Source organism: Filicampus tigris, chromosome 14 (assembly GCF_054856515.1).
Source record: "Filicampus tigris isolate MCC_2025a chromosome 14, RoL_Ftig_1.0, whole genome shotgun sequence".
In the NCBI taxonomy this organism is placed as follows: Eukaryota; Metazoa; Chordata; class Actinopteri; order Syngnathiformes; family Syngnathidae; genus Filicampus; species Filicampus tigris.
In genome coordinates, this window is record NC_141230.1 from 14337972 (window position 1) to 14351290 (window position 13319).

At 42.4% G+C, this 13319-nt stretch overlaps 1 protein-coding gene across 2 annotated transcripts in view; it reads left to right on the plus strand.

Annotated features, from left to right (window-relative positions):
• The window catches only part of LOC147136473 (neuropilin-2-like), an 89091-nt gene that overhangs the window by 31791 nt on the left and 43981 nt on the right, over positions 1-13319 (plus strand). For both annotated transcript variants that reach the window (XM_086051661.1, XM_086051660.1), the window contains exons 4-7: positions 168-395; positions 4278-4433; positions 4524-4693; positions 9231-9386. In XM_086051661.1, the coding sequence (XP_085907787.1) occupies positions 168-395; positions 4278-4433; positions 4524-4693; positions 9231-9386 (710 nt within the window). The remainder of the gene's footprint in view (positions 1-167; positions 396-4277; positions 4434-4523; positions 4694-9230; positions 9387-13319) is intronic.

The window sequence follows — 13319 nt, forward strand, 5'->3', positions numbered from 1 at the left end:
ATAAATATACAGTATGGTATGGTGAAAAGAAGTGGGGGACCCTGTGAATTTATTCATCAGTAAGTCCGTCCGTCCCCTCCAATATCGCATCGGAAGGGGTCGGCAAGTTACACTACATACCAACAGTGATTATTTTGTCCTAATATACATTTTCATCTTCATCCTAGGTTCAGACTGTTCCAGAAACTTCACAAGTCCCTCAGGTCTCATTGAGTCTCCAGGGTTCCCTGACAAATACCCCCACAACTTGGAGTGCTCCTTCATCATCGTTGTGCCCCCCAGCATGGATGTGAGCATCACTTTCCTCACCTTTGACCTGGAGAATGACCCCTTGCCTGGAGCAGAGGGGGACTGCAAGTACGACTGGCTGGAAGTTTGGGATGGCCTTCCAGGAGGTGAGGCACATGTTTGGTTGCGGTTGACAGTCGTGTTTTGTTTCGGGGGTTTTAATCATATGGTAGAGAGCAAAAAGCCACTATTGTATTGTATTGTATTGTATTGTATTGCATGATGTTCATATATATCAGCAAAGTTATAGTTTGCCAGCGCAGTGGTTAAGATGTCTGCCTCACAGTTCTGAGGTTCGGGGTTCAAATCTCAACTCAGGACTCTCATGAACGTATCCATAAAAAGATGCTTTTGGGTAAACTGTGGAAAAAGTTGAGTGCGGTGGAGTTAGGAGTGTTGTTTTTTTCCGCAAGTTGACATCCGTTACACGTAAGACCAGAGCTGGGCATTCCGCCTATGACGGACGCCCATTTTGTAGGTGATAAACAAACAACGCCGAACTTTTTTATCCGTATATATAATCATCTATTTTGGCGGTGAGGTGATGTTTCTGTAACAATAGTATTGTTAGATTGAGTTGTTGTTGCTTGGTGGGCGGATTTAAGTGACGGAATAGGCGAGAGGAAGTGACGTTTTCCCAATGTTACGAGAGGGCCAGATTAAAATGCGTCTCCTTTAAATGCGGTGAGGCTTCCAAGCTCCTTAAAAGTACATAAATCTCCAAAAATGTCCCGGAAGGTGCTAAAAGGAGATGCAGTGAGTCCGGCCGCTTCCATGCCGCCAATGAGTCAGTGTTTCGTTTCAAATATCGCCCAGCGGGGAGAGGTTGCGCAAGTGGTAGTTTGTCGAAGTTGCTAGTCGGAAACACTAACGGAAGCCCGATTAAAATCATAGGCGGACCGGCTTATAGGTGATTGCTTTCCTGGCCAGACAAAAAGGCGTATAGACGAATGGCGGAAGGGTACTCCGGCTGTAGGCGATAGGTCCGTTTATCACATTTTTTGTAAAAAGCCCAGCTCTGCATAAGACCTCTGCCACGGGCAAACTATCAACCAAAGATCAATTGTATTTGCTTCTGAGGGGTATAAGGTGCTATTAATGCCATACGCTAACTCAACATAAGTATAAAGGACATCTTAATCTAGATCTTCACTTAAATGTAATGGAGCCTTCCTTGGCCCATGTGCCATTCCTCTGAAATCTTTGTGAAAATCACTATCTATGTATATGTATATATGTGTTTTATGTCATTTTACTAATTATACTGTTTATCATTCGATCCCTTGTGAAAAAAAATAGTGCATTCCCATATTGTGCATTCTAACGTTAGGCGTTCAAATCTCAAGTTTACCTCCTCTCTCCGGCTTGCACGCACATTCTAAAAATATTCAGGTTCACTGAATACTCAAAATTGTCCATTGATGTGAATGGCAGTGCCCTGCGATTGACTGGTAACTTGTCCAGGGCGTACGATGCCTCTCACGCAAAGCCAGCCGGGGCAGGCTCCAGCTCACCTTCAACCCTAATGAGAACAAGTATGATAGAAAAAGGATGAATGAATGAGTTGAGACTTTAGCACAGTAATGCGTTAATGATGTTCCAGCCATTTCATGGTGGACTCCACATAGTGAAGTGAAACGAGAGTGTTTCTCCCTGCCTACATCTGTATCGATTTACTTGGAATGCCAACTATTTTAGTAGCTATGCGTTGGTTGATAAAAGCTGAGCTTCCAGGCAAAATGTTGGCACCTGCCTCGGAGAAACCGCATATGTTTTCATGGGGAAAATAAAGTGAGAGTTGTTGAGTGGAGGGAGAGAGAGGGAAAAAAAAATAGGAGGTGAGGGGGTTAGGATATTTCTGTTCTTGCTGCTGGAATTACTGGAGAGAGTTGAGAGGGACAAATCCTCAGCACAGAATGACTGGATATAGTTTCAAGTCATGGAAGAAGAAAAGAGAAGAAATGGGGGCACAGTGGAAAGGCTAAGCAGAAGGGGAAAAAAAAACAAAGGATATGTTAAGATGAATAAGTGGGGGCCAGAAGACTTCTGGTTTGCCTCCAGAAAGAGGATGGGAGAGAAGAAAAACGGGAGATTTCAAGGAAGGCGAGTAGGATTACAAGAACAGCAATTCAAACTGAAAACAAAACAAGACAAAACAAAAATGTTCAAATAGTTCTGTCAGGAACTGAACTTGTGACATAATTGCATATCATTCCACTAAAAAAAATGAATATTATGGAACAAGGGAGGCCTTTTATCACTATCTGCAAAAAATGAATATAGCACAAGAGGCACAAAAAGAGTCAGTTGATGGGATTGCACAAATTAAACAGGGCAGTTAATTAGGGCTGTTATTAAAATACGTCAATATATATATATATATATATATATATATATACATATATATATTTTTTTTTTTTTTAAGGAGAAAACTTGGAAAAATATGACAACAGTTGTAGGGAAGATGAGACAATTGACTGAGATGGCACAAAGGTTTTTAAAGGTGAGTGAAATGACTTTGGAGGATGTTTGAAGGGAAGGAAACCCAATGGATGAGATCAAAGAGGTGAAGGACTTTTAGTTTTAGTGCTTCCAGAGGACACGGAAGGCAGGAAGAGATAATGGCAATGTGATGAAGTGAGGATGCTTGAGCTACGTAACTCGCATGTGCGCAAATCAGCACCGTAAAAAGGGAATTTAGATTTACATACGGTACATTACAAAGATTGTCACACATTTTCAGCTGTTTTCCATAAAGCTTTCCTGTTCTAACGATAATTTGTGCCTTTTTTAAGTGTTTTTTCCACTCAACGCTATCAGGAGAAGAGTTATTACTATTGTTTGCTCAAGAGGCCTATTTCAAATATCCACCCTTTCCAAAAGGGGGGAAAAAATCAATAGCACTGATCGATTGCTGGCTGTTTTCTCATCTTCTACCTCCTCCACAAGCTTCAACATGTGTGTGTGTGTGTGTGTGTCTGCGTGTGAGGAGCAACCAGCACGTATGAATGTGCTATCCTTGCTCTGAACCATTCACACAAACACGCACACGCACTCACGCTCACGCATACACACGTGCACCCCAGGGCCCGAGATCATGCTCATCTGTTTGTGTTGACGTATACAAGTTGCTGTTTCAGGGAAGACGACAGTAGATGCATCACTTAGGTCCTTGAATTTATACACACGCACGCACACACACACGCACGATTAAAGTGTCCAGTGTGAAACCATGTTCAGCCTACCTTCCCGGGGATGAATGATCGGAAGGGCGGTGGTGACAGGGAAAGGTGTGGCCCTGACTATATTTCAGCAGAGGACGGAATTAGAGAGGTTGGTTGGGGATACGATCCAAGAAGGAAAGGATACTGATAAATGAAAAGGATGATTTATAGATAGGTGCGAATAGTAGAACTACTATAACTTGAGATGCTTTTTAGTTTAGTGTTTTGTTAATGCTACTAGTAATAGCACAAATGATGACTTATTCACTACTTTTGAATAGAATAGTTTGAAGAAGACGGTGTTTATAATTTGTATATCTGAACTGGAACTATGGATGTGAATCTGCAAAATAGCCGCTGCGCTTTCATGTAGCTGTCCCCAGCCGTCTGTTGGCACTCGTTATCTTTCAAGCAGTCTGTTTGAATAATAATCAAGCGCTACTTCATAACACAAATCGATTTAAAGACATGTTAACACTTAACCTTTTTTCTAAATTGTGTTAGAAAACAGTTAGCTTCTACAAGCTAGCTAGTGCTATTTATCTATCTATCTATCTATCTATCTATCTATCTATCTATCTATCTATCTATCTATCTATCTATCTATCTTTCTATCTATCTATGGTGGTATACTGGAGCCATTGGGTCAAAGGTCATTCATTAACCTGAAAACTACTTGCATTTAACGGATTGTTCTTTTGTGAACAAAGCAACATTCTAATTGTCAAATTTGATTGAAACGGTTTCATTCTTTCTCATCCCCAGTGGGCCCACTGATTGGTCGATATTGCGGCACCATGGTACCACCAGAGATCCAATCATCTACCGGGATTCTCTCTCTTTCCTTCCACACTGACATGGCTGTGGCCAAAGACGGCTTCTCGGCGCGGTACAACATGACGCACAAGGAAGTCAGTGAAAGTAAGTTGATGAAAATCTCATGATTTTTGTTATATTAAAAAAAAAAAAAAACTAAATTCCCTTAATACTAAACACCTGCTTTTCTCACAGCGTTTCATTGCAGCAACGCTTTTGGCATGGAATCTGGAAAGATCACTGATGAACAGATCACAGCTTCCTCAAGTTTTTATGATGAAAACTGGCTGCCACATCAGGCCAGACTCAACTACAACAACAATGGATGGACGCCCAATGAAGACAGCAACAGAGAATACATACAGGTGCATTACAAGAGCTTTTGGCGTTCTGACAGAGGCAAACGTTATTTTTGGCTTCAACAATAGCATGAGTGCAGCCATATACCTGCATTGCAGAATCCTATCCATATCAAAATAGAAATCTCAACTGAAAAGCGATTGCATTGTTATTTTAGCAGCATATTTGTCCTTGTGCTGGCAGGTCACACATAATAACTCTCTATTGCTATATTTGTATCAGTCGGATGGAGAGAGCGGGAGTGGGTGGTGTGGTGTGGTGTTATCAAGGTTTAGCAGCTCGATGCCTCAGCAAGGCATTGTTTACTGTGTTCCATCACAGTGCCAACTTTGTGCCAGCCACTTGCCAAGCCTGAGTTATGAGCTTGTCTGGTTCATGGGGGGAGAAAGCGAGTGCGAGGTTCACGCACCGCTCAGACAGAAATGGATTCCACGCAGCCAACGAGGCCCTCCTTCGTGACACCCCTTCAGTAAACAATAGATTATCTTGTTGGGTGTCACCTTCTCCAAGCCTCCCAAAGGCAACCCAAGTGTGCTTTATATTAGATGATGTATAAGATCTTAATTCATTTCTAATGCATTTTCATTAACATTCTCCCCCCTCTGATACCCATGTAAGCGACAACCGGGGTATTGTTTGCGCTTGAAACTAGTTGCCACTGTTGTAATTGTATCCTATAACCTGTGACCCTCTAAGCTTGAACACAGTTCATTCCGGGACACAATTTCAGGGGGTTCGAACCAGAGCCACATATGGCACTTTGAGGTTATAACCGTTACGCAATGAAGTAGTTTGCGCCGCAGAGTAAGGATATGTCGTCATGTGGCGCGAGAAGCCATGATTGGCTACGGCCATATTGTTTTTTATTGCATTGTCTTGTATTCATGGTGCAGAAGTGTTTTGGAACAAACAATTTAAAAGAATTATGACTGCGTTACTTCTTCAGTCAAGGGTATTGAAAGACTTTGGTTCAGTTGCAATTTGAGCACAAATCGGTCGCTGCTGTGAGAAAGGAACTTGGTCATAAATCTAGGACCTCTTTCGACACCTCGTTTTTGTCTCCAATATGGATCTCATTCTATAAATTTGATTTTGTCTTATAATTGTTCAGTGTTCGCTAAACTACGATCTCATTTGGTACGTTGAGATCTGGTGTGGTATTACACATGATGGCGGTGTCTCTTTTGAACTAAAGTGTTGTCCGAAAAATGTACAAAGTGAAAGCAAAATGAAAATTTGGGTGACACACATGACAACGGACTTGGATTTTACAACTTGAGAGGCATGTAACTTTCGAGGTCCCAATGAACAATGGAGTTGTTTGTCCAGATATGTTTTTGTTCATGGTTTTGACATAGTTTGTTTTCCATCCACACTTGGGCAAAAAATGCTATCCCTGATCTCAGTTTGGACAAATAAACGACAGCATAGATTTTTACTTCTTCACTTTATAGAGAAAATCCCGAGGATATCCATGCAACCATGCGTCTCTAATTAATTGATTTCTGAAAAACTAGTGAAGCGTGGTAGCACTTTAATAACAAAGAAATGAATAAACAAATCACAGACATTTACTCACAATATCCCCTGATTAAAGTATCACAACAACAAACCTATTCATGCATGCTTGCCTTAAGCTCCCGTGTAGTCCCATTTCAACGGATGGACTTCTTTACAGCTTTGAAATTTTATTTAGGGGGCGAAGGGACACAAGAAGTAGATTCAAGCTTTTGCTCTCTGCTGCTATTTCATCATATTGACCGTCGTAACGGATAGTATCTTTACCTTCATATAGAGCTGTATCAAAGCAACGGTCGAGATGAACTACAAGTCATAGCCTCGCAGTAGCAAATGTCTGGACTCCACTGTGTCCGAAGTCTTGCACGTGAAACACAGGAAGGAACTGCAGCCAAGAAGTAGCATGTGGCCTAGGTCCCATCAATCTGCACTTCCTTCCCGTCTTACTGCCCAAGGAGATAATGGATCACGTTTTACTGGCCCTCTTGCCGGTATATTTGCCGAAATACAAAAGGAGGGACAGAAAACAATGAAGTCATTGACGTTTTTGCTCGTTCCGTGTGTTCGGTGGATGTCAGTGTGACACTCCTTCATTCGTTGGACTCTAATGGTTTGGGACAATTGGCTGGAAATGTAACTTTTACCGGAGGCGACCTGTCGTCTTATCTTTCTGTCCGTCTCCGCTGCCGACCACTAGTTTTGTTCGGAGGCCGCTGCGTTCCACTGAGACCCTCAGCTGTTTCCCCGTGTTAACACCCAGCGCTGCGTAGCGCCGTGGGTTTGTGTGTTGCTCTGCTGGTGTGTATGTGAGTGGGGAAACGGCTCCTGTCTTGACAAGCAGCTGTCATAAATGCCATCATGCCTCTCCAGTATGCTTGAATCTTGCACCTTGTGTGTGTGTGTGTGTGTGTGTACGCGTGTGAGTGTGTCCTGTGATTGCTTGCTTGTCTATTTGCATGTGTTTGTGCGTGTCCTTGTGTGTCTCAGTGACTGGGTTATTGAAACAGAAGAGTGACCAGGGGTAAAGGCCGAAATTTGCGGGCGTTCAGTCTGAAAGGGGCTTCATACTCTTCTATTGTTTTTGCATCGTGTTCCAGTGTGAGGCTTTGTGCAGATTGATGATGTGAGCGCTGGTGGCTGCGTTATTCCAACAGTTGCGTGATTGATGAGTCGTCTTTCCAGGGAAGCGTCACTTAGCATTCGTCTTGATCTCTCGGCTCTGGCTCTTATTTGGTCTTCACCTCCTTCTCTTTCTTTTTCCGTGTCTCACTCACTCCTCACCTCTCTTCACCCCCTCTTATGTGTTCTTCTCCTCAGCTCAGGACTATCGATTAGGTGTCTTGCTGGATCTCTGTCTGGGCCTAAGTGAGCAGGTGTGTGTGTGTGGTGGGAGTAGTCTAAAACACCTGTCTTCCTGACAGGTAACAAACGCAGCGCTTTGCCTCCCCTGGTGAGGCGTATTGTACCCTGGTGGGCCGCTCAGCATTCACAAGCATAATATACACATCGCACATTCGGAATGAGCTGATGCTCCCAACATCTCTCGTCTTGTTCTTGTTGTTGTTTTAGTCACGCTATCGTCATGTCAGTCATTTAGTTTTCTGCAGAATTGCAAAGGAATGTAAATGGATCTAATGTGGAGTGTTTGTATTCAGACAGCACGTTGGAATAGTAGTTGAAGGGTCTGCCTCACAGTCTGGGGATCTGGGTTTGAAACTTCTCTTTGTGGAGTTTGTACATTATCCCTGAGCTCGCATGGGTTCTCTCTGGGTACTTCCTACCACAAACCAAAAAGATCACGGTGATGTTGGACTGCACTGTGCCACTCTAAGAGGGAGTTTCTAATATATATATATATATATATATATATATATATATATATATATATATATATATATATATATGCATGACATCCGATTTTTACAACACCGCACAAAACAAAGACCTCCTATGGCTACATGAGGGAATCAAACAATCAGAAACAGCTCTCAATATTATGCTAAACAAGTTGTACAGCCCTGCAAGCTACAACCGTAATGAGATGTATATACAGTATATATATTATATACTGTTTACACACACACATCTTTCACTTTATTAGCTAACAACAAGAGCTAACATGAGATGAATTTAATCCTCCCGTATAGGTCATAAAAAAAAAGTAGTTGAGCAAGGTTACTGTTAAGTCATTTTGAGGCTTTACATCTTGAACCGAGCGAGACGATCCTAGGAAATGTCCCTAATACATAAAGTGTTCCGACAAAGAGAGGACGCAAGGTCGAAATTGACGTTCAGGTAAAATGCCACATATATTAACGGCGGGGCCCGCATGCAGCGTAGCATCCACAATCAGGCTGGACAGGTGATTAAAGCTATTGTATGGCAGGAAATTAAAATGAGCCCCTGGTCATCGCTATCGATCTGCCAGAGGAGAGAACAAGGGAAGACAGAAAGGGAGGTGAGGAGCATAAAGCAGAATGGGGAAGGTGAGAAATGTTTGCTGAATAGTTGATGTCCGTATTTGCATGTTTATGTCTGTCTTCGGGCAGTTTTAACACTTCAAGACATTAATTGTGAGGGCCCGTTGACAGTTTAAGGATTCAGAGTCACGGACTTGAATTTCAATTAGGTGAAATATAGATTAGCGTAGAAGAAGACGGCAAACTTTTTTTTATGTTCACGCCACCTTTCCTTCGATGAGGGCAAGTTTTATCGCCGGCTATGGAATTATGTTATGTTGTCATTTGTTTATTTGTTTGCGTGCAACCTCTAGTCAGATTTCTCAATAGTGGGTAAGTTATCTTCCAGTGATCTTCACCATTAAATTTTGTTGAACATTTGCATAAATGTGCCATCTTTATGCAGGGCCAGAAGCTGTAATGTCAAACCAAGTTTAATGTGGAAAATCCCACATTCTTGTCTGTGTAAAATCCCCCCCAGCAGGCTGTAATTTGTCATCCTTTAGTAACTCAATAGCCAAATGTGATCCTGATGCAGATACTTTCCTCCGATATCTTCTAACAGGTGGACCTCTACACATTGAAGGTGATCACCGGCATCGCCATGCAGGGCGCCATTTCCAAGGAGACGCAAAAGTCATACTATGTGACTACTTTCAAGCTGGAGGTCAGCACCAATGGCGAGGACTGGATGGTTTACAGACACGGCAAGAATCATAAGGTAGGGTCAGAGCCCACCCACACTCACTTAATCCTTCAAGAGTACGGCTCGGAAAAAAGGCAACTACAAATAGTGTGGATGATCTTGGGTGACACTGAGGCTATGACACGGGCATGTGTGCTAATGGCTGGAAGAAACATGAGATGGAATATTCAGCAGCAAGTTGACCACAATCCAAAAATTTCCAACCTGTCTGCCTGCAATTACAGCCACCATCATTCATTTGGCTTAATTTAGGGTTTTCTTTTGTCTTTTTTTTTTTATTTTTTTTTTTTTTTACGGCCAAGCACACGTCTCCAAACTCCTAATGATACCTTACATCATTGCGTGTGACCACACTGCACAATCTGCTTTTCCAATCACATCTGGTTACTGTTACGTGCTTGTGAAAAGTTCTGATTGTCAGCCAAAAGGAACGCTCTTCTAAGATTCTTCTCTTAGGTGTTAAAGCATTCGACTTACTCTGCAGTCTAGAGATGCTGTGAAGAACATAAGCGGATGGTATCAGAGGTCTTAAAATCGCTGCCGCTGCGGTTAAATGGAAAAAGTATTCCAGCACTGGTCCAGCAGTTGTGGCTGTTTTTGCCATCACAGACGTTCTTCCAGTGCTAGCGGTCCACACATTTTGTCCTGCGGTCTAACACCATGTCTAGCGCTAGGCTGTAAACCCTTCAGGAATACTCATGCAAAGCCACTCGCTCAACATCCGTACAAAATCTTCTCAAAACTCTTAAGGGGGGAAACAAGAGAAGCAATGAAAGCATGCTTGATTTTTTTTTTTTTTTTTTTGGAAGTTGCAGACCCCAAAAGGTTTGTAACAACCATGGAATTGATTAAGATTTTTTTTTTCCTACTTTGTTTTAAGCTTGCTTAAAAGGATAGCTAAAGAGGAAAAAAAACCCCATCATATTGAGGGATGGTAATGAGGCTTTGCAGATTGAATTTTTCTTAGATGAAACATGCGGGTGAGTCAATGTCTCAATGGAAAGAAGCAAATTTGATGATGACGTTTTGTGGTTGGTACTAGCACCCATAATCCTGCTTGATTCCGCCATAACCATAGAAAGCTGCTTCACAGCTGAATGCTGACAGTAACACAGATGGGGTGAGCGTGTGTTACTCGTGTTTTGCCTGAGTTACATCTTTTGTGGGGAGGGGCTTACATGCTGATAATATCCATCCCTTCTTTTGCACACACAGAAAAGAGACCCACTCACATATTGCATCCTCCAACCATCTTGGTGGAGCCCTGGCAAGCCAGGGACATTTTAAAATACTTCCAAGAGTGTTCCTCCTCGCTTGCCATACTGTGAGCGTGCAGGGGCGGGGCTCTATAGTAAACAACACTACAGTCTACCATAGATAGCACACGTGTTAGGCTCTTGTTATTTCCCTTTACAAATTACATCCTTTACAGACATCTCATGACAATACACAGTAGAAATCATCGCATGTCCCATGTTTTTTATTTTTATTTTGGGTCACCCCCAGAGCTATGCAGCCCAGTGCAGCCACACATATTGCGCAAGCCAGAAACCATTCGCATAAGGATTTGTCATCTTAATTAAACAATAATATGTTGTATGTGCCTTCACTAGTCTAAACACGTCATTGTGAGTAATATTGCGTTTGTGAAATATGAGTTAAGCAGCAAAATCCACCCGTTTTTAGCCATCTCAGGGGGCGGCCATTTTGTCACTTTCTGTCGACTTACCTGTTTACTGAAGCTGAGCCGTGATTGGTCATTACCTGAACCCTGAGTGGCAAAATGGCCGCCCACTGAAATGGCCAAAAACGGGTGGATTTTGCTGCTTAACTCATATTCCATGCATAGAACATATTATTGTAAAGAAAATGTTTGAGTTGACTTCTCCTTTAACATTTGTTATTATCAGAGCAGATCGGTGAGGACAAAAATTACTTTGAGCGCACCCTACACAGAAGCATAATAACTACAAATAATCCACCAAAATGTTGAGACAGATGATAGTCGGGCTTTTGCTGACTTTGACCAGAAAGGGGAGAAATGCTCAAATTCGTTTCGATTTGTTGATATGTGTCGAGCCCACTCAACACAACAACAAGATTTTGGAGCCTGGAGACACAAACTGAAAACAGATCTCAAAAGGATGTTTGTTAAGACTACACAGAATGGAAGACAAGAGATGTGCATGGACGCCACAACCAAAACAAAAATGGTGGAACAATGAATGCCAGGTTTAACTGACACTTTTAGATCAAATTCTGTGTTCCATTACAAAATTCCATTGCTAGCTACTGGCCCAGCATGGCCCATACTATTACATACTGGCATACTTTTAACACTCCTTGTGGTTGATTGTTTTGAAACTTTCCCAAATGTGAAGAAAAAACTTTTTCTTGGCCATTGTCATGTAAATGTTCCGCTCAGGGTCATTACTTCTTTCATTTGTTAGATTATACTGTTCCCACTGGTTTTAATGCTGCAGCGTTATTGATGAAGTCATAAAAGATGAAGCAACATTTTTGGACCAAGCTAACGAGAGAGAACCCGCTGACAATGTATCTGTTGATGACATTTTTGTATGGCCCGATGGCTCTTCTTAGCTGACATACCTCACATGGTGAAGCAGCAGCATTCTAAATGGCGTAAGCGCCTAGAATGCATAAATCATTAAACAGCAGTCTTCACATTTTTTTTTTTTTTTCTGAAGTCTGGATTCCATTACAACAGGCTCAGATGGAAGCATTTAGTTGGAAAATGTACCTTTATACGAATGAAAGATGAGGAAATAATTGTTTTACTACATGCCTTAGCGATCAACTATAGGCTCCCACATGTCGAAAAAATTACCGTCCCTAATAAAGTGACCACATGCCAGACTTTTTCATTTATTCACTCCTTCTTGAGTCCTCTGTAAATCTCTCCATCCATCAGGGGCTCTCTCTTGTCCACTCAGGCACACTCTTCACATCTTCATTTGCATTATCCTCCCCCCCCCCCTTCTTGTCCACTTCTCAGCTTTTCCATTACCTTAACTCTGCTAATAGACAATAGGGAGGTTTATGCTGCTCCAATAAACGACTGCACGTTCATCTCTGTGAATTGTTGCCATTTGTATTTTATGAGCAAGCAAGAAACATAAAAGAAGGTCAACATACTGTATCATGAGCATTAGCTGATTTTGCCCTTAATAAGAAGCACTTATCCCAATTGCAATTGTTCATTCCAGGCATAAGAATAAAGGCGCGCAATGCGAGCATATACAAAGACGAATGAATGTTAACATCTGGGAGGGAGCCCAAAGGGGAGGTGCAACTGTCAACATGCAATAATGATTTGTGCGATGGGTAATGTGTTTGATAATGTCATTCGAGGTCTAATGTGAGCCAGATGAGACATATGGAGAAAAAAAAAGACCGTGACTTGCAAGAAAGTAAGAGCAACGCAAACAAAAGATCAAGCAGTCCACTGGACTGATAGAGTGGACAGAGGCGATGTAGTGAGTCGGAAACCCCGGGGTAGAAAGTTTCCTGGGAACAAGTGAGTGAAGGGAAGCGGCAGAAGGGCTGGAAAGAAGTGCACACGAGGGGGGGGGGGGGGAGTTGGGAGCAAAATGAGGTTGGAATGGATGGATGGGAGCGCAAATGGCGCCAGGGAGCAGAAGGGGAATAATGAGAATAGCAGACGAGGGTGTTGCCTGCACAGATGTCTCTAGATAGATCCGCTGGCCTCCGGAACGTTGCCTGCATGGAGGTGAAGAGAGGGGAGAGAAAATAAAAGGACAAGTGCGAGTACATGGAGAGGAAGGTTGGGAGTTGAGGAGGAATCAAGAGGGAGGCTGAGGTCAAAACAGACGTGATAAATGAAGACGCTCTGTGAGGAAATGGAGAGGAAAAGGACAAATGGGGGAATTATCAGGTAGTCATGTATCATTTCCTTTATAAAACATT